At 41.2% G+C, this 22111-nt stretch overlaps 2 protein-coding genes across 5 annotated transcripts; both read left to right on the top strand.

The window, feature by feature from the left end:
* Nucleotides 1–1443: 1443 nt before the first annotated feature.
* Nucleotides 1444–14149, top strand: LOC307271305 (von Willebrand factor A domain-containing protein 5A-like). 4 transcript variants are annotated; one of them, XM_080053717.1, is made up of 21 exons: nt 1444–1460; nt 2341–2416; nt 3573–3775; nt 4299–4521; nt 5444–5610; nt 5699–5813; nt 5935–6110; nt 6202–6290; nt 6988–7132; nt 9386–9465; nt 9571–9685; nt 9809–9967; nt 10112–10215; nt 11214–11437; nt 11652–11717; nt 11829–11906; nt 12176–12223; nt 12419–12454; nt 13042–13190; nt 13597–13720; nt 13832–14149. In XM_080053717.1, exons 2-21 carry the CDS (start codon nt 2371–2373, stop codon nt 13909–13911), a joined length of 2427 nt encoding a protein of 808 aa, XP_079909843.1. In that variant the 5' UTR covers nt 1444–1460; nt 2341–2370; the 3' UTR covers nt 13912–14149. The 4 variants fall into 4 exon arrangements, with proteins under 4 accessions (XP_079909843.1, XP_079909844.1, XP_079909841.1 ...); XM_080053718.1 differs by lacking the exon at nt 1444–1460 and adding an exon at nt 1624–1847 and having other exon boundaries at nt 13835–14149; XM_080053715.1 differs by lacking the exon at nt 1444–1460 and adding an exon at nt 1624–1847.
* A 962-nt stretch (nt 14150–15111) lies between these two features.
* Nucleotides 15112–21622, top strand: fam124b (family with sequence similarity 124B). The gene is made up of 7 exons (XM_080025310.1): nt 15112–15355; nt 15693–15724; nt 16034–16237; nt 16591–16986; nt 17330–17526; nt 18124–18280; nt 19072–21622. The coding sequence occupies exons 2-7, from the start codon at nt 15709–15711 to the stop codon at nt 19659–19661; spliced, it is 1560 nt and encodes a 519-aa protein (XP_079881436.1). The 5' UTR covers nt 15112–15355; nt 15693–15708; the 3' UTR covers nt 19662–21622.
* Nucleotides 21623–22111: the final 489 nt, after the last annotated feature.

Here is a 22111-nt window from a genome sequence, read left to right as displayed (position 1 = left end):
AGACTATAGTTTTGCTGCTACAGCCAGCTTCATCTAATTACAACAGGTATCCTTTGCTGCTCCGCCATAACAGAAGAGGTGCTTCTGCCAGAAATCTCTATGTGTATTTTACACATTTGTACACGTATACAGCGACTTGTTTTTGTTTTGTGTCTAGTAGCACTATAAATAATTTAGTCTGAGAGACTGCAGAATATGCAAAATTGATGAATGAAGTCAATGATTTGAGTATTTCCCATTCTAAAAAAGCTGTCTTTTGTTGCTTACCCGATGATGGCTGACAAACACTATCAGACTTCAGACAGTAGGAATTTCATGATTGTGACAGGGCAGGCACGGATAGTATTGCACTTTTCTTGTATAGTTAAAAAATTCCAAAACAAGGATGGTGACATGATGTGAGACCAGTGGTGATTCTAGGGGGGAGGGCTGGGGGGCCAAGGTCTTGAAAACAGCATGTGCTTGTGACACGCGTGCCACCCATGCACTTGTATGGGCACGTGCCCCAGCAGATGTTTTAAATCTGAATAAAAAAATAAAAGTTTGTAGTTAGCAAGTGTAACATGTTCTTAGTAAGGGCAGAAGTTTACTTTTGTTAGCAAGATATTTAGTCAAAAGCTGTCATCCGTCCCTCTGTCCAGTTGTTAGGCATCTGGCTGCTAGCCAGTTATGTTGTCTTGCTAATTTTATCTGAACTGAAATAAATGTTGACCTTTTCCTTTATTCTCTTTGCCAGAATGCACCAGAATGCTTAGATTACATGTTGTTCGGGGGGGGGGGGGGGGGGATTGGTTGTACAGCATATCACATGCTATTCATTCAGGTGTGCGATGGCCACCCCACTCTAGCTCTGTGGCCCACCTTGGCCACCCCAGTCAAAATTTCCTGGAAACGCCACTGTGTGAGACGATTAAGTTTAGTAAATTAGAGTTTTTTTCAAGAATGATTCCTCTGAGACCCCAATTTTAATTTTGGTAACCTTTGGAGTAGTAGTACACACTTTTATAGCATATTAGTAGTGCAAACATGACTTGCTGTGATTGAGGAACATCTAATTATCACCTGTTTTAAAGACTGAATAGTGTTGATAACAACAAGGTCCCAGGAGGACAAATGAGTATGAGAATGAGTGTGTGCATGCGTGCGTGTGTGTGTGTGCGTGCATGCGTGTGTGCGCGCGCGCGCGCGTGTGTGTGTGTGTGTGTGTGTGTGTGTGTGTGTGTGTGTGTGTGTGTGTGTGTGTGTGTGTGTGTGTCTCAAAAGTCACTAAAATGCCCAAAGTAGACTGTGGCAGTGTAAGTCATTGTATCACCTGTTCATTACATTGTTTCATTCAATCTGATAATGTGCAGGCTTAGATTTTAAACAATAAACTGTTTTAGTGACTGTTTGTAGCCTACGCATGCGCATATGACCTGGGCAGAGAGGGAGTTTTCAGTGCTAACCGCGTCAATCGTCAGGTGCTGTACTTCCCTGTTGTTGTTTTTTTATGATTGAATGAACTGTGTGTGAATCTTGACCCATGATACGAAAGCAGCAGCGCTGTTTACTATTGTTATGCGCGCGCTTACAATCAAGGGTACGCCCTCCACAGCTGTGCGCGTGACCCAATGCCGAATGACATCCTAAGCAAAGAGCTAGTGATTTTGTTTGTGACGAGTGGGTCTTTGGCTAAAATAATAGATAGTATAAAAGACATGGCGAGTGACAGGAAAACCCCACCTATCCGCTGTGGGCGTGACTTGGGTTTGACATGTACAGTATATAGGCTACCCAAGTAGAAACCCTCCGTGTCTGATATCCCTCTCTGTACTTCCTGGAAAGGGTAGCCTACGATTTCTTCAGAGGTAGGCGTGTGATGTTGTTCTCATAATTGGAAAAAGTAAGAACAAATAGCCTAAGTAAATAACGTTTATTGATTGCATAGCTTTTAGAAGGGTTAGGCTAAGGTAAAGAGGTTTATTGTTAGGCGTATGTTACACCGACCAGGTGGGCTATCCGTTGGTTAACACTTTTAACCATTTTTCTTTACTGTTACTGTCAACACCCACTCAATCTCTTGCTTCAAACATATCACAGGTTCTTTTGACACAATTCCTCTATTTAACCGAGCTCACACATGACATAGCCTACTGTGATACTTTTAAAATGAGCAACTCCTCCTATGGGAATAATGTATATTACACTGGAATGCAGCTAAAGAGAATTTTGTGAAAGTATCTGAAATGATTGTCTCATAATATGTCCATGGATTGTTTGGGGAATTTAAAATAAACATCGGCTACATTTGCATAATATTTAGAGGTAGTTTTTTTAATCCTTTTACCTCTATTTCAACAGCAATAACTACCTGTATCCTGTAGAACAGGCATGATGGTGCGCTGCTGTGGTCTGCTTACTAACAAGAAGGAACCAGGTACACAACTCTTAGAAAACCTCTAAAAAAAACTTCTTTCTTCATTATGTTTATGTTCTAATTTGATTTTTCAACCAACATTTTCAATATTTAGCTTTTGTATTATTTTCTCTAATTTGTATTCCCACTAACAGAAATAAGTGCACACTGTTCATCTCTGCACATACGCAATATTGACTGTAGGTGTGAAGAAACTGCCCATTCTGTGTGATCATTTGTGTCAAGTGTGTGTTTGGACCTCTGTGGGACTTTTTTTCCCCTGCTCCCTAGGTCCTATTTTTCATTTGTTTCATGTCTGTAATGTGAATTGTCAAATCCATTGTGGGGGTGGCTGCAGCTCGCTGCTGTGAGGCAACGTCTGGGAGCGAGCGGTGCCGTACAGATAAACACACCAGCATTATACTAGTGGGGCATAAGTGATCATTGAGAGTTTTTTTTTGTGTGTCTCCATACTTTAGAATTTTAAGGTAATATCTATATTTTAACTAAATGGGCCATTTAGGGTTCAGTGTCTTGCCCAGGGACACTTTGACATGTGGCAGGAGGCGGGGGATCGAGCCACCAACCCTGCAATTCAATGGGCGGCCGCTTGTACCTGCTTTGCTACAGCCGCCTATAGTTCTCGTGGTGTTTTTGATCTCTGCTAGATATTGTTGGACCACCTTTGTCTTCTGACTGACCCTTTGCAAGTAAAGACTGTTTTGCGATTAAGCCCTCTTGCCACTTGTTGCAGGAGTCGATACTGGATAAGGCTTTTCCAAACATGGTTGAACTTGAATTTACCCACAGAACACAGACCCTGTGTTCCATTACCCATACGTCCATGCTTTTCATTATGGCAGAAAAATATTTAGGATGTGCCAATACCTAATGTCAAATTCAGTATGACAACAACAAATATTCTGGATGTTTTACTCACAACCCTCTGTGCATGTGAATTAACATGAGAAGAACCAGCATGATGATGGGTATATTAGCAAAGAGTTCAGGTTCAAGGGGCAATCTTATGAAAAAATCGTATGTCCCACTTGTAAGCGTTCAGCATACAAACTTCATACTATTTAGTATAGTAAAAACTAAAGAGTATTGGATTAGGATTACGGGGAGAAGTTTTAGGTCTGTGTTCATTGTGATTCCTTCTTGTTTCCTGGGCCAGTTCCTCTGCAGAGTGTGGAGGTGGAGGTGGAGGTGAGGGACCATGTAGCCACAGTGGTCTCCACTCTCAACTATGAGAACAAGGAGGACAAACCTATAGAGGCTGTGTTTGTCTTCCCTATGCCTGGAGATGCTGCCGTCTGTCATTTCAGCGCCAAGATTGGACAGAAAGAGATTGTAGCTGAGGTGAAGGAGAAACAGAAGGTGAGTCAGACAGTTAACACTGACTCGATACAAAACTATGTCTGTGCTTAATATTTTGAATCAGCAATATATCGTTGTATTTATTTCTGTGATATCTGAATTGTATCGTCAGCTCACAAAATTGCTTGAAGTTTTAGAATGGTTTTGAGCTAAAGATTCTGCTCCTGTAGATGTAGCACCAGGGCTCGTTGCCTTGAATAGCAGTGTCAAGAAATTTGATTTAAGTCTCGAATTAAATAGTTTTGACTCAATATGTCCACTGAATTATCAATATAATGCAATGTTATTTATTAAGGCTACCCAGACTGTACACAGCAAATTGTATTTCAGCTCTGTTTTTACATGTTCAAATAAGTGTTGAATATCGCAATATGCATCTTATCGCAATGTATGGTGATGCATCATATGGTGACCCATGTATCATGATGCTTATCGTATAGAAAATTCCTTGCCAACACTCCGCCCTAATAAAAACATAGTGAACACAGTGAAAGTTACCCACATGTTGTCATCTGTACTCCAGGCTCGTGAGGAGTACGATGATGCTCTGAGCTCCGGTCAGCAGGCCTTTCTATTGGAGGAGAGCCAGGAGAGTCCAGACATCTTCTCTCTGAGTGTGGGCAGTCTGCCTCCAGGAGAGAGCGCCTCCATCAGGCTGGAGTACGTCACTGAGCTGGCTGTGCAGGCTGATGACGGGCTGAGGTTCTGTCTGCCTGCTGTGCTCAACCCTCGCTACCGACCTCAGGGTAGGGAATGCGGCCAACATACAGTATTTTAGCTGGGAAAGAGAAACCATTGTGTAACAAGCCGGCACAACACAACACATCATCTCATTACTCATTCTGCAGGCTGCCATCTGTCTTGTGTTTGATTGTGCCGACAAATAGACATCAAACAGCGTTGAATTTCAAGTCTGAAATCAATATTTTTATTTGAGAACTGGCAGAGTTTCCTTTTTACACAAATATATAAAAAAATACCATATGGACTTTCTTTGGGATTAAAACAAAGTTAGGTTCAGATTCAGTGCTTCTCACTGATACTCATTGCGGGCGCCCTACTGATTAGTTCAGATAGCTAAATGGGGGGAATTTGAAAATCACTGCACAATGGGGAGGCGAGGCATTTAGGACAGACCCAGAACATGCAATATTAGATTATAATCTAGCCTGGTGAGACCAGCCTGGTCTTGCGGGCTTTGCATTTGTTTCACTTCCGCAGATCAGTATGGACTTGATCCAATCTCCGTTGGGAAGATAAATGACTGGCCCATCAGACCTTATTTCTTAGTGGAAGGCTGCCCCTGATTTGTTCATGTAATGGTCAACCCAGCCTCATGAGACCACCAGCCATATCCATTGAGCTTATTCGTTAAACTATTTTGACGTCAACGATTACAAGAACCAATCAGGGGCTGCCTTCCACTAACGGTTGGAAAGTGGGGAGGGACCAGTCTGACTAGAGGCTAGATTGACGAGTCCATGAATCAATCAGGGGTTGCCAGGCTGATCTCCCCAGGCCTAGTTTATACCCCAACTGGCCTGGGAAGGAGTTCTGGTACTTAGGGTTTTCCTCTTCTCTGCCATCCAGAAGTTCTGATTGGCCAAAGGTTCTCAATCTGTAATGTCTCTTTAAGTAGAGTATACAATTGTCATGTCGTGTTTACAGGTAGTGATGGAGGCAGTGTCCAGGTGACCTCTGTTCCAGCCTCTCTGGTTCCCTACACTCTGTCTTTCTCTGCCCGGGTGTCCTCTCCTCGTCCAGTCACTAAAGTGGAGTCCAAATGTTCCCTGGACCCTCTCCAGTACCTCAACGCAGAGCAAACCCAGGCCGTGGTAGGTAGAGTGTTAATGTGTCTGCTGCCTGTGAAACATACACATTTAGAGTGATAAATATGTACGAGAGTTTTTTTGTGAACTGCAGGTCAAGTTGGCTGCAGGACACAAGTTTGACAGAGATGTTGAACTGCTGATTTACTACAAAGACGCCCACCAGCCCACTGCTGTGGTGGAGGCAGGACAGGCCTCTGCCAAACCTGGTGAGTGCAAAGTAGTGAAGTTGTCACTTTGAAAATAACTATATTATAGCTCATCCTCCCACTGATGACTTGACATTATAAATGGTAAAAGTCCCTTTTCTGTCTCTGCTGTGTGTCTCAGGCTCTCTGATGGGTGATCCAGTAGTGATGGTGAGCCTGTACCCTGAGTTCCCCCAGGCTGTGATGTCTTCCCTCGCCTCATGTGGAGAGTTTGTGTTCTTACTGGATCGATCTGGCAGTATGTCTTCAGCTATGAACAACAGTGATAGGCAACAGACTCGCATTAGCAGTGCCAGGGTATTCCTCATGGATTATTTTTGTCATCAAATCATTCATAGCATTGCTTTCTCACACAGTGGCCTTCACCATCTTTTCTCTCTTCTTTCAGGATACTCTGCTGCTCCTGTTGAAGAGCTTACCAATGGGCTGCTACTTCAACATCTACAGTTTTGGGTCCAGCTATGAACACATCTTCCCGTAAGCCCTTTTGGTGTTATAGGCCAGGCAAAGAAAGGCATTTTGGGGCCAAAAATATAATTAATTGTAAAATAATTTTTTTCAGCTCAGATCATTTCTATGAGGTGTCCAGAACAACATACTTAAAGTCCTAAGAAATCCTAGTTGAGGAAATATGTTTAATTCTCATCAATCTGAGATGTGTGGGGAATCTAATTCATGAGAGGCAACATACCCCTGGCAGGTGAGCCAGACAGTTTTTCAGGTTAGAGGCCAGTCTAAAAGCAGCATGGCCATCACCAATTGGCAGTAGGATGATTGGATATTCAATAAGTGTGGAGCTCATGTGCATATTCAAATTAATTTAAAAAGAAACTTGTAATACAAAAAAAGTTAATTTTCATGGATACTTTCATTGTGTAAAGTTTCATTTTGATAGGAGTAAAGGAAAGAAATAGCCCCATTGGGGTGTATTGTTGTCTCGCCTTATTGGCACACATCTCGGATTGATGAGAATTAAACATATTTCCTCAACTAGGATTTCTTAGGACTTTTAGTATGTTGTTCTGGACACCTCATAGAAATGATCTGAGCTGAAAATTATTTTACAATTTATTCTACGTAAAACGCTATTTTGCCTGGACTATTAATGCCTGTGCATGTACTGTATCTGTTCATTGGTAGATGTGTTCTTGCATGTGTGTATTTGTGATGGCAGTAAGAGTGTGGAGTACAGCCAGAAGACCATGGAAGAGGCTCTGAAGAAAGTCGAGGAGATGGGCTCTAATCTGGGAGGAACAGAGATCCTGAGGCCCCTTCAACATATTTACAGCCAGCCTTGCATTCAGAGTCAACCTAGACAAGTAACACACACACACACACACACACACACACACACACGAAAAACATGTTGAGCAAGGTTTTAACTATTGCAACAATACAACAATACCATACCATACACTGTAGTCATCAAACAGAATGCTGTACTGTCACTGCCTATTGTTTGTTTGTTTTAGGTTCATACTCACCACACCTCATTCTTAACACTTTAACACCAAAGCCCCTGTTAACCCAAATCCACAAAATCCTTTTAAGTATGTCATTTGGGGAGTTAGTTGCATGATAGTAATCATCTGAAAATAATTAAGCTTATTTATCAATCCAAATGAAATATTTTTCATTTGAGTTTGATAAACTTCACAGAAATTCTGTTTAGATGAGGTGGGCTTGGCTTAAGTTCTCATGATACATTACGTTTTCTGAACCAATCACGGCAGTTCTATGTCCGAAAGTTTTATAAAACCAATAACTGTTGCCATGGAGACTGTTTGAAGGGGCTACACCCACACAATTTTGTCAAACTGTCTCAACAGTATAACAAATGTATTTTTAACTAAGTTTTATAATATTTATGAACATTTATTTCAATCTAATTTTTTTTAAAAGCTTTTTCAGACCACAAACTTTATTATCATATATTGATTTTTAGTTAGTTAGTTAATTCTTTATTGTCCACGTCGTGGAGATCTGTCTTTGGTCTCATATAAAAAACAACAAGCAGGGGCCTATTGCATAAAAGTGGAATTAAGATATCCAGGATGATTGATAAAGCCAGCCTTGACAAAGTCTAGCCTGGGCACTTTGGATTAGTCAATTGCATAAACGCCAATCCAGGACGAAAAGGGGCCGCTTTGTCAAGCCAGGTGTAAATCATTCTGTTAAGTGCCAGCCCGTAGCTTTCAGAAGTAGACCCAGAGATCGAACACAGATTTACTGATGTAAAAATGTAAAAGACGGCCCATTTTCCCACAATGCCTTGCTAGTTTAAACCGTAAATCAGGGGGCAGTTCATTTCATACAGCAGATGTCATCTCTGCCAACTAATCTTGATGTCCCTGCATTGTTTTATGATAAAATAGTTGACAGTGAGCAGTCTGCAGGTGCATTTAAAAAATAGAATATCATGGAAAGTCCATTCAAAAAGTTAAACTTTCATAGATTCATTACACAAAGTGAAATATGTCAGGCCTTCCTTTTGGATGATTGATTGATCATGGAATACAAAATCCAGTATCTAAAATATTAGAATATTGCATACATCCAATCAGAAATGTCGACCTTCTGAAAAGTATGTTTATTCTAGATTAATTTCACTTAATGTGTAATGGATCTAGAATATATTTAAGTTTCACGTTTTGAATTAAATAACAGAAAAAAGGAAATTTTCATTGATATTTAATTTTGTTTTAGATAAACCTCGATATAGTTATAAGTACAAAGTGAATTTATTTGACCCACATTTGTAACGTCATCTGCCATCGATAATCAATTGTATAAATATAGCCTGCAATATGAACAGACTATCACATAAATTATTATAATTTATATAATTTCATTTTAATGTAATTATAATTAATTTAATTATAAATGGTTCAGGTTAAATAATAAAAAATAAGAACTATTTAACTAAATGACAATGCAGTCTTTTATGTGGTACCTTAAAACAGGTTAATGAAACTAAAGCATTACACAGAAGATCATGGAATAACTGTTAAACACCTTGATTTCAGATCGGAGTGACAGCTGACTGAGCCAATCAGGCAACAGAATAAGTTTATCCTTTACGTTTAGCCTGGTCGGGACCAGGCTAAACGTAAAGGATAAATCTCCATGGTAATTTATGTCCCTCCGCTTTTATGCAACCGGATCATGGCTAACGCAAACCAGGATAACCGAAATATCCTAGGTTAATCCCTTATCCTAGTTTTATGCAATAGGCCCCAGGACAACACAACAACAACAACAAAAGCAACAACAACAACATTTACACACAGACATCTTCAGGGCAAGAAGCAGGGCAGCAGTGGCAGTATACACATCAGCGGGACATGGTGTTCAGTACCCCAATCGCTTTAGGAGTGAAGGAATTTTTTTAAATGTTACGATTTGCCCTTGGCACTCTGTAACGTCTACCCGAGGGTTACTATTTTTGAACCGGTTTCCAGAGGCTTTAATACCACTTGTTCTACTGAAACAACACAGCTTTCAACACATGTTGTATGTTTCTGGGTGTGACGTTATGTAAGCTATAGTAACATGTGAACTCCCCTCCCTAGCTATTTGTCTTTACTGACGGAGAGGTGGGGAACACCAAACAAGTTATTGATCTGGTGAAGAAGAATTCAGGTTCCCACAGGTGAAACCACATCAAAACACAACACAACAAACACTCACATAATTCCCACAACATGTCCCATGCTCTAGTGCTGTGTGTGTTAAAAACCAAACCACTGTATTGTAGGTGTTTCTCTTTTGGGATTGGGGAAGGGGCCAGCACTGCTCTCATCAATGGGTTGGCCAAGGAAGGAGGAGGTCATGCTCAGTTCATCACAGGCACTGACAGGATGCAGCCCAAAGTAAGAGGCACAAACAGCAGTTGAATCAAGTAATACAACAGAACATTTGTATTTGGACATAAGTTGTGGTTCCAGTAAATAAAATGCCTTTCCTGACTTTTATATGTATTCTTTTTTAATCAGGTGATGCAGTCCCTGCGATTTGCTCTGCAGCCAGCTGTTGGGGACATCTCAGTCACATGGGATTTGCCAAAAGGAGTGTCTGTAACTGTTCTCTCTCCACCAATCACATCAATTTTCCAGGGTCAGAGGTCACTGGTTTATGCCCAGCTGACTGGACAGGTAAGAGCAGCACTGTTTTAGAATGAAATACCTTTTTTATATCCGAAGCTGGATTTGCCACTCAAAAAACTGAATGATTCCCACATATGTCTTAATAATAATTTCAACAAACATGTTTTCCCAAACTGTAATGCTTTTTCTCAGAGTTCAGAGGCAGCAGCCGGCTGTGTGACAGTGAAGTACAGCCTGGCAGGTCATCCCTCTCAGAACCAGATCCACTTCAATCTCAAACCAGCAGAGGACACTGGGTAAAACAGATGTTGGTCAGACAGCAGTGTTATCTATTGGGTCTTTTAATTCAATTTCACATTGCCCGTGTTTCACTACAGCCGCAGCAGCCTCGGTATTCGGAATGCCGCTACTGCAACACAACGAACAGAACAAAAGACAAAACAAACTAAGAGCTGATGAGACAGAGGCCAAGTGCAGCTATGCTCACCTTCTGAGAGCCCCGTCTCCAGCTCCCATGAGCCACCAGTCCAGTTGTACGATTTTACATTCAGTAGTGTGAAAGAAAGATCCTTCCGTGTAGTTGTGAAAGCTTAGAAACAAAGAACTGTTCACTGACACAAGCTATGCTTGCCAAACGCTGATCCTCCTCGTGTCTTATGCAGGTGTGTGTGTCAAACAATCTCTCGAGCCGCCCGGCTGCTTGCAACTATCAAACAGTAGCCTCGTTTGAGTAGGAGCCGTCTGGCTCAGACCTGCGCAATTATGACACGCGTCTTGCTGAGCGCACATCATTTATGCAGCATTTTTGTTGTGCGCTCAGCAAGACGCGCGTCATAATTGCGCGGGTCTGAGCAAGACGGCTCCTACTCAAACGAGGCTAATCTATGTGCGCCTGTGTGACATCACATCCTGTCGCTAAGGTGCTGGGAAGTGTAGTCACCAACATACCACTCATAGACATAGCTACAGCATGTCACAATCAGCTTTAGTAAACAAAAGGCATACAAACAAGAAAGGACCCTAAACGTGCCCATAACTCTAATGAGAAATAATTAAAGGTGGAGCTGGCGATTGTGGAGAGTTCTTGTTGTCAAAAACACTTTTTTGACAGCAATGCCATAATTGTGGCTAATGGAGGTCATGGAGAAAAGGCTCAAAGAGTAAAATACACACAGTCTGAGAGAATGAACTACCACAATGCTGCTCTGCTATGCCGATGTTGATTTGCTTGACCAAAGAATCAGAGATAATGTTGAAAGAACATTCTGTACATCTGTCTCTCTCCTGTCTGCAGATTAACAGTCCACAGGTTGGCTGCTCGGACTGTGATTCGCTCCCTGGAGATGGAGGAGAGAGAGAGCGGAGGAGATCAAGATGAAGGAGTGAAAAAGAAGAAGGTGGTGGAGCTCAGCGTCCAATCAGGAGTGAGCAGTTCCTTCACTGCCTTCATTGCTGTCAACAAAGGTGACGGCGAGGCCATTCAAGGACCTCTGGTGCGCAGAAATGTTCCAGCACCAAGTAAGTGTTTTCCCTAGAATTTTTTGCAGGGACACCTGCTTCTGGAGGAAAGAGCATCTGTATTTAAAAAGTTTCCTTATATATTTGAAAGACTTGAATATTTTATGAATCGTAAGTTACACAGAAACCAGCAGTGTAGTTGATTTGTTTTGTTTACTGATTTTCATGTACTGTGTCCTTGTCCTTGACCTCTATACTCTTTTACATCTTAAAGTGTTGTTCGGTCAGGCTCACTGTATGGCGATGCCAATGAGGATGGCCTGCTCTGGTGCACCACGCAGTAAGTAAAAAGCTAAATGGGAGTGGAACATCTTTGTCTTTCTATAAATACAGTAAATGGATGGATAAAGAAACATATCTCTGTGAGATCATTGCTTTTTATATTTTGCAGTCAACTCTCTTTTAAATATCAAACCGAGGGAAAAATGCTGTGCTAGGCCGATGCAGAAGAAAGGCTTGGATGACGATTGTAAGTAAAGAAATGTACATACAGGTATATGTTTCTATTTCTAGGAATACAGTAAATGGATGAATGATTCTCTGTGAGAGAATTGCTCTTTAATCTATTTCAGTCATAATGTGAAATATGTATTACACAAAACTTAATGTGAAATACTGGTAATCTTTCTGGCATAGGCAACATACATGTACAGTATATAATAAGCCTAGTGCAGCAATGAGACGTATGTGTGTCTTATTATGTTGTCTTGACCGCCATATTCTTTTAACTCTTTAAAGGTGGACAGTTTGGTGCAAAGCTCAAGTCGAAAAGAACGTCTGTACCCAGTAAGTAAAAAGCTGAATGGGAGTGGAACACACATCTATGTATTTATATGAATACAGTAAATGGATGAAAGAAAAAATAACATTTCTGTGGGAGAATTGCTCATTCATCTTTTTCAGCCCTAATATGATTAATTATGTATTACAGTTTATTTATTCTCATGTATCTTGACTTCCATATTCTTTTAAATCTCAAAGTGAAGCGTGAGATGATGGCCTGCTCTGATCAACAAAGTGAGTTTAAAATCTGAATGGGAGTGGAACACACATCTGTATTTCTATAATAAAAGTAAATGGAGGATGGTGGAAAGCTGGTAGTCTTTCTGGGATAGAGAAATATTTACTCCCTGAACTGTTTGATCTAGGCCTCGTCAGCCCCCTCATCATACTGGTATCATTGTTGTAGACTTAACTTAGTCATGCCTTCTACATTTGTGTCATTCATTTCAATCATTAATAATTCAAGACTGGAAAAACGTAACAATTTAAGTAAAAAAAAAAGTAAAAAAAATGTATGAGCACTATAATCTTAGCGTATGCAATAAAACTAGAATGTTTCATTTTCATTCTTAAAAAAGTTGTAGACTCACAGTTTTATATCCATATTGAAGGATTAATACTAGGATTCGAGGTAACACATTGGCATACAATCCTGGAAAACACTGACTCACCTTTTCTAAGTGCAATGTGATCAACTTTACCTGAATCTTTATATTTATTAGAATCAAATGAGTAAAATATTGTATTGCTCCAAATTACTAGCAGTATAATAGTCCATAAAGCGTATTAAACTTTTGCCCTTGCTTTGATTTTCTCCCCAGTAATCAGCGTTCCCAAACAGCCTCCCAGAGAGCCTTTGCTGCAGCTGGTCTCCCTCCAGAAGGCGTCTGGCTGCTGGGAGCTGGATCCAGATCTGGCTGCTGCACTGGGAAAGACCAGTGAGGAGGTGGACAAGCAGAAACCTGCATCGGTGGGTCACTATCGTTATAATAAAACAAATCGAGAGACTTCTTTAAAAACAGATTTCATCACATGGTTTATAAAAAAAGAAAGAAGAAAAAACAGGCATAGCAGAAGTAAAACATATAGGGAACCAAAACAAATGGAAATTAATATTAGGCAGACAAAATATGTATCATGCATTCCAGATGCATCATCATACAAAAAAGTTTGGAAATATGGGACTGAAGACTTTTCATACTCAAGCCCCAAAGCATACTCTGAGAAGGCACATATTCACTATACAGTAAACACCTGGCTGCAACTTTGCAATGTCAGTCAAAAGTTCATGTGAAAGTATTATAGTCTATTATTCATAGTAGCCCCCCCCCCTCTCTCTCTCTCTCTCTCTCTCTCTCTTTGACTTGGTGAAATAGGCGAAGCAGGAAGTGTGGGCCACCATTCTGGCTCTGATCTGGCTTCATGGCTTGAAGATGGATGCTCAGGAAGAGTGGGAGCTCCTGGCTATGAAGGCTGTGTCATGGCTCAGTGCTCAGAATGGTAATAATAATCATAATATGTGCTGATCTGATGTTTTTAACTGTGTGTGCTGTTTGCCAACATTCACTCTCCTCTGCTGATGACTTGTTTTCTGTCATGTCTTTCTTTCAGCAGCATGTGTGACAGAGTGTGTGGAAGCTGGAAATGCACTGTTGGGTTGCAACGTGCAGAAAGACACCCTGGGGCTCTGAGGTTTACATTAAAGTGGCTTCTCTCCAGGATTGATACACAGAAGCAGATTCAGTTCATCCTACAACCTTAACATTACTTTTTTTCTTGTTGCACTATTCAGCTTTATCATATTATGTGCCTTGTTATATTTGCACTGTGCTGCTTTATACGGGATATCCAGGATCAGCCATGTAACATAAACAAATAAATGTAATGCTGCTTTTCCATCAGTAATTGTTGGACCTTAAAACATTAAAGTTTGAGTTAAAGCTAACCTGAAGAAATTCATTCATGAATCATGCACATGGACTCAATCACAATACAACATATGTAGGCTATCCATGCATTGCTGAGTATGAAGAGTCTCTGGCCATATTGCCTAGACTCTGAACTAATCTTACCATACATAGAACAGTGGCGCCTTCTACAGGCTGTTAGCCTACCACGGTAAAAATAATATATTAAAAAAAAAAGGAACCCCAAGGTGTTCAATATATAAACCAAAAATATGTAGCCTAATAGCCTACAACAAGACAACTGTTGGAAATCACAATTATTCAAAAAACCCAGTCAGGCTACAGAATAGCCCAACCAGAATAGCTGAATCCACCTTTACATTACAAATAATAGGCCTCTCAATTTACCCATGCCATTTAAGTCTAGGATTAGGCCCTCTGTAGTAGGCATATCAGGCCTACTGCATAGTGTTTGCTGGTTATACTATCTATGGGTTATACACATATGCTGCATGGGTAGCCTAATTTATAACTAGGGTGTAGGCCCCATGGTGTAGGCCTATGCCTTTCGGATGTTAGAGAGTAGGCCTATTATGGGATTTTCACTTTAGTCGACTTTTTTTCGGAGACCAGCAGTCACTTAGGCCTAACTCGCGATGTGGAAGAGTTAATGCTCTTAACAAACAATGTCTTTAATTTTCAGGGTTTAGCGCCTCCTCTCCGTGCGTACCCTGCACTTTTAAATCTGCCCAGCCCGTCTGGCCTGTCTCCTTTGTCTTGTCATATTGTTAGACGCATGCCATCTGCTCCATGTTATTAAAGGGCGGCTTTAGATTTAGGGCAGCACAACTTCTGCTGCTCCCTTTCGCCCTTAATTTAGTCTCAGTAGCTGTCTAAACACAGTCCAGCATGCATTGTGTCTAGACATGAATGGGGACACACCTCAGGTTGGAGTGATTAACATAGGCTAGATGTGTTGTCTCATTACATTTTAACATAACGGTGCGTGTATGGTTGCCCGGTGACGTCATTGTCCCAGCAAGAGTTTTTTCTTTTTTTAAAGCAGCAGGCTGTGGAGAGAAATCAAACAGGATGCTTTTCACTCTCAGTCCTGGAAGAAGAAAGTCAAACTGTACGTGCAGCAGACTCATCAAATGTGAACGAGTACCGGGACGCTTTTAAAGAGAGCCGACGATGAAAACGTGGACTCCGGAGCTGAAACTGCCGAGTGAGTCAGTCTTCTGTTAGCTGCGGGCTAACGTTAGCTAGAGAACTTTTTTTGGTAGCCGTAGCAATTATAGACATTCATTTTGCCCAGTAAGACTGTTGATTCCGACATTTCAGAGCAGTGAACACATCTGTCGTTTTAGCCTCTTACTCTTCACTACAAGTGTTTTAATCTTTGTGGTGTTTTTTTTTACGCGTGTGTTGGTTTACAACAGGTAATGGGTTGTCATGGTGACCCAACTGAAGGGGCAAGTTTCCAAACGAACCACCGCAAGATGGAGACAGATTTAATGTATCCGAACTAAATAAAAGTAGTTTTTATTTTGTGTTTCATGCAGATCTAACTGCAGCAGGATGTCAACGTCCGGCAGTAAGTATTCCTCTAATCGTACACAAGATTATTTAACATAGTTCCCGGTTTTCAAACACAGTGCATTTCTTTTGGCCGAGCAAAAGTAAAATCAGAGCCAACTAAAGATCACACTGAAGATGCAGAATGGATTTTTGATGTGTGTGTGTGTGTGTGTGTGTGTGTGTGTGTGTGTGTGTGTGTGTGTGTGTGTGTGTGTGTGTGTGTGTGTGTGTGTGTGTGTGTGTGTGTGTGTGTGTGTGTGTGTGTGTGTGTGTGTGTGTGTGTGTGTGTGTGTGTGTGTGTGTGTGTGTGTGTGCGTAACCCCAGTTGAGCTCATGACCAGTCGGGTCAGGCAGCAGCGTCCCCTCCAGCTGATGAACTTGCATCTGCTGGCCAACCCTGGAGACTCACTGCTGCTGCAGCACACCCTGGACCGTCTCCTCTGCTGGCTCTGCCCAAGCCTCTGCATATTCCATGTGTCAGAGAGGGCCTCCCCATTTGCAAGTTACACCCGCCTCTGTCCTGTGGCAGGTAAATAACTGTATTGTGTGGTCCTGCTTTTATTATCTTGTTAAACAGTTAAGTCAGGCATAAGGTGTTTCATTGGCAGGGCTGCAAAACATTGTTATGCATGTGTACTGTTGACCTCATTGCACATTCTTTAGGTAAGGAAAATAATTTCCATATGTGAGAGCAAAACACATTAAAACCATTTTCACGTTCCCAAGTCAAACGGCCCCTCAAATGTTTTACTCTTAACCAAATACTACATTTATTCTATGTGGTGTAAACATGACATCCCACAAAGAGCTTTCATAGCTAGAATTGCATCTTTTTTATAATCAAGGCTGATTGAGAATGAATATTTGCCAAAACTCTTCCAGGCTACCCTTCTCTGGCCATCACTTTCTTCCTGCATGAGGCGTATGGAGAGGAGAGAATTCTTAAAGTGCTGGACTTCTTCCAGCGTCCGCCCTGGCAGTACCACCACACAGAGAGCTGTGGCAGACGAACTGGAGGGATCCACATCACCTCCAGCAGCTCCCCGGCCAATGACCTGCTGAGGCCATACCTCCTGCCCAGCAGAGACTTCTATAGTTTGGGTGCAGGGATGCCTGTGTGGGGGGTTCGACCAGTGCACTGCGGAGGAGAAATACTGCGTGTGACACTGTACAGTGGATATGACAACTATGAGGATGCTGTGCGTCTCTATGAGACAGTGCTGCAGCGGCAGGCAGAGGAGCAGAAGACGGGCTTCTGCTGGTTCACTCTCCACTCAGGTTTGTCTATGAGTAGTTCCCATTTGATTAATATTCTGAAGCAATGAAAAATAGAACATTCATCTAAACAAGTCTAGTTTAAAGGCTTTGCTAAGAAAGAAAGCAAATAAGCAGCAAAGTCAGTGACACAACATCTGTTCAAATGCTCCTCTTTTGTTTACTCTACAGTGTATTTTTGCATTTGATGACATTATCTTAACAACACCAAATGATCTGAAACATTCAAAATAAATTCTCATAACAAATGAAAGGGAATGAAATCTAATTATTTCACACAATTAAAACACTTTAAACTTCTTTTAACACATAGCCCTCTGTTCTCTACTGCTCTTGTCTCACACAGAGCCCGGCCTGTGTCTGCAGCTGGCTTTAAAACAGTTGTCACCAGGGGTCCGGGTGGAGCCATGCAGCTCTGCTGTGCTGCAGTTTAGTGTGGAGGAAATAGGCCAGCTAGTGCCTCTGTTGCCCAACCCATGTACCCCCATTAGCACTACACGCTGGCAGACAGAAGACCTGGATGGAAACAAGGTTCTCTTCCAGGTAACTGAAGCTAGAAATGTGTCCCATGTCCTCTGTTTTATCCTGTCAGTAAAGAGTGATGTAAGGTTATAATGAAAAAAGTTGTCAAATGTGTCAGAATGGCCATGTTTCATAATGCCTGAGACTTACTCTGTTAATGATTGTTCATTTGCATCTTTTTTTGTATGTACAGTATGTTTTCCATGAAGCTAAATGACCGATGTGTCTTTGTTTTAGTCTGCCCCTCCAAAAGAGAAAGTATGAAATATCAACGTTTCCATTTTTATTTGAAAGTAAATTTTAATGGTAATCATGTGGACAAATTTGGGTAAATTTTTAATTTAGATTAGATTTAGTTTTCCAAATACAACTATGTACCAAATGATAAAAAATTAGCAAAATGGGTTTGTCCAGTGTCCAATTACACAAACCTTTTCCTGTGATAAGGAAATCTGAAAGGAACGTGGCTGCTGTCTCTCACAGAGCCAACTCAAGGCTGTCACAATAGCCATATGTTAGATTGCATGTGTTAAGTCTGTCAAAGTGATTTAGGTCAAAATCTCTTTAGTCCGGATGTAAATTGTAATCCGTCTCCTCCTGTCCGTGTGTGTGCTGCAGGTGAACACTCCAGCTCAACCTCAGCTACCTCTGACCTGCGCTTTCCCCCCCGTCTGCCCCAGCGTGTCCCCTCGAGGAGTGCAGCTAAGGGCCTCGGGACAGGGCCACAGCCTGCCACACCGCAGCCTCACAACGCCCAGGCAAACACACAGGCAAGGTACATACACAGCAGGGAAAACAGTGTGTTCACAGGGTTTAAGGTGATGCACTCAGCTGTATGTTGTGTGTGTCGAATGAATTTAATTTGGTGCTTTCCACAATGACAAAATCACCAAGACCACAGGGCCAAGAGGCAGCAGTACATTATACTGGTAGTGACACAGCTCTCTAAATAACAAGAGCCCAAAAGCCTAAGAGTCTAATGGAATGATTTGACTCAACTTATGACAGTATTATTTTGTATCCCCCCCCCCCCCCCACTAGTCTTCAGTGGTATAGATAATCTTTTTAATATTGTGGTAGGCTCATGTCTTGCTATCATGAACATTGAAATGAATCAAAATGAATCAGGCACATGGAAAGTCCGCCAAATAGGTGTAGCGTGTTATCCTGCAAATGTTTTATGAGAAAGGAAATGTACAATATTGACTTCTTTGTTAGAGCTCAAGAATTGGTTTAAACAACCTTCTCTGACAAATTTTACATCCTACATTTCTCATGATGCGAGCTGTGAACATTTTATTTGAGAAAGTCATTGTTTTGCTTTCAAAATCAGAAAACATTAATGTCCATGGTGATGTATTTGAAAATGAATGACTTATTTTTAAAATATTTTTTTTTATTATAAACCATTAAAATATCAGTCTTCAAATCATCTGATCCCAAGGTTATGAATCCATTGAAATTGACAGCGCGTTTTCATGTTGACGTTTGAGTATGGTTTAATAGCAAAGGTCTCTAATTATCCATTTTTGTGACTCTTCCCACTGTGTCTTTTGTTGTGGTCAGGCCCCAGGCCCCGCAGTGAGCCTCTCCTGGAGAAGCTTCATGGTGGAGCAGAGAGCCTGGGATCAGGGAGCTGCTGCAGCACTCCTCCAGGCAGCTCCTGTTACTCCTCCCAGCGCAGCAGCCCAGCACCAGCCTCCACCACCACTCACCCTGACTCTCCTCTGCGCCCCTCCATCTCCTGCTCTCTCTCTCACCTCCTGCTGGAAGAGGAGGAGGAGCCAGAGACCAACGTAGACACAGGAGTCCCCGTCTCTGACACAACAGTCAAAACAATGGCTCGCTCTTCCTCCATGGACCTTTTGATGACGCTCCACTCTGAGAGACCTGCAGCTGTCGGGGCTTCAGCTGCTGAGAGTCTGGCCAAGGAGCTGATTGAATGTCTGCCACGGACACACATACACCCTCAGTGCTCCTCCAGGACATGGGGCTCCACTGCTCGTACAGACACAGCCAGGAAGGCAGCTGGCAGCAGGACTATGGCAGCAGGACAAAGCCCATCCAAAGTGCCCCTGGTGGAGAACAGGACTATTGCAGCGCTGCTGTCACCACGCACACATAATGAGGATCTAGTTGATGAGTTCTTTATCTAAACTCCATGCCACAGGCTGTGGTAACAATCACAGTGTGTTTTAAAACATAAAGAGGTTGCAGGGGGACACAGCTGTGTAGTCTGACAAAAAAACAGAGGTCTGGAATACAGGAGAAACCAAGGTTCAGCTACCAAATCAGGCTTGGTGTGTGAATTCTTCACATGCAACAGCCTATATGTCCAACTTCTTTAACAGACCAGCCAACAGAATTTTACTTCATGGCCGATATTTTAAGATAGTGCAGCTAATAATACTGTTAAACGTCAAAATGATGTTCGGTCAAACTGATGACACGTGCAAGTGTAGCTCTGGGAATGGTAAAACATAAAGGAAATGCTCTGTATTTAGTATAGCTGTCAAGGTTCTAGTGCCAGTTTTCTGTATAATAATTACCCAGCTAAGAAAGTAATGTGCTGAGAGATTATGATTTCGCGTTATGTCTCGGTCGATTATAATTAGTAATATGAATTATAAATAAGAATCTAAAATGAGTATGTAAGGTGTCTCTCTAACAGCCTAAATATGTCCTGAGAATGTTGATTACTGTGAGCCGAGGGATCAGCAGACAGATTAACTTAAGTAAAAACTTAACAGGTGCATCACGACTGATGAGTTTCAACAGATGGCCATCAAACCCACAACATTTTTGCACAGTGCTCATGATCATTTTATTGAATGTAGATTTTTATAGACAAGTCTGATAAAAGATAATATTGTATTATGTGATGAAAAGGAAAATATTACAGATTTAAATTAGTTTCTTCTACATGTTTTCGTGTTTGCTAAAACTTTCATTTGTGGCATTGGGACCTTCTGAATTTAACCCAGTAACAGATAAAGCTGGCTCTGGTATTCACGTGTACATTATGGCCAGTGCTTGAGCAAATGCTCATAATTTAAGGATGAGCAGGGCAGCTTGGAGGTATGAATGTGTAACTGTTTACTGTCAATGGGCGTTACTGGAAAAATAAATTGCAATCGACTGTGAGGCTCCCTCAGTGTTCAGTGGTGCAGAGAAATGTCTCAAGGCTTAGTATTAAAAGATAAATGAATAAAACAGATTTCTGTTGTGCTCTAATCATGAAGGTTAACTGTGTGTGTCCATTCTTCTGCCGTCACCTCAGCTCAGTGAAGTGATATAGATTCAGGCCTTTTACTGCAGCAAACAATTAGGCAGCACACAATCACAGGACGGATTCAGTAAGTTATTATACATTATGTTACATGTGTTAGTGACATTGCAGAAGAGATGATGACCCATATCGTTTGGTTTCTCTGTCAGTGTGCAAATACTACAAGGATAAGAAGATGGTTTTAAAAGCACAGTTCATACCTATAAACAGTATTATCCTTATCTCAACTGTATTAATCAGGCTATAATTGCACATCCATATACAGTAATACAGTGTTTCCCCCAGGAAATGTCTTAGTCAAGGTGGTCACTGTCTAGCCGTACAGGCGGCGCGAAGCGCCGCGGCGAAAATTTTGGGGGTATTTTGCTCAAAGATGCCAATGCGCCCTAAAGAAATAGTTCTGTTTATTTGAATGACACTGACCTTACAGTTGTGCAATTTTGTTTGCTATGTGCACATGTTGTGCAAACATGCAGACGGTACAAAATACAATTAAAGAAAAGTTCTACTGTTTTGGTGCAATACCATGCAGACACACTAAATAAAAATAATGGACCATACACTTAAAGGCCTACTTCACCGGTTTGAATATGAAGGTGTATTAAATTCTGAGATCCTATGTAGTACAAATGTGCAAAAAAAAAAAAAAATCGGTTCATCCTAGCCTGAGAAAAGGCAGAAAGAGTGTTTTTTTTAACCCTATATTAATCTTACTGTGACATCACAGTAAGATAAATATAGGGTTAAAAAAAAATTACTTTGTAAATATTACTGTGATGTCACAGTAGGAGAAATCACAGTAATATTTACAAAGTAAGGTTTTTTTTTGCCTTTTCTCAGGCTAGGATGAACCAATTTCATTTTTTTTTGCACATTTATACTACATAGGATCTCAGAATTCAATACACCTTCATATTCAAACCGGTGAAGTAGGCCTTTAACATGTGTATCAAAGTGCTTTTTAAAGTTCCTTTTTGGATGGGGGGCTGTTGTGAGATTATTGTGGACAATAGGCATACTGTGATGCGATTAATTCATATATGGTTATTATTAGCCTACTTGCTTGATTTCTTTTTAAATACAGAGGTTATTGGTTGTTTTGGAACATGTAGGGGAAGGTGGGGTGATTTGTGCAACTTTTTACTCAAAGTGATTTTAAAGTGAGGCCTTGACAGTTATGTCTCCAACTCAAATATGTACATATATTTCAGGATGTTGTGCATCCCTGGCAATAAAAACTTTGGATCTGGAATAAACTGTTTAAGAAATATAGCTTTCGGAAAAAAAGTTGTCTTGTCGCACAAATCACCCCACGTA

The sequence above is a fragment of the Ammodytes marinus genome (genome assembly GCF_949987685.1).
Source record: "Ammodytes marinus genome assembly, chromosome: 3".
Taxonomy (NCBI): domain Eukaryota; kingdom Metazoa; phylum Chordata; class Actinopteri; order Uranoscopiformes; family Ammodytidae; genus Ammodytes; species Ammodytes marinus.
The sequence above is the reverse complement of the archived record's forward strand: the minus strand, read 5'-3'. Positions and strand labels throughout refer to the sequence as shown.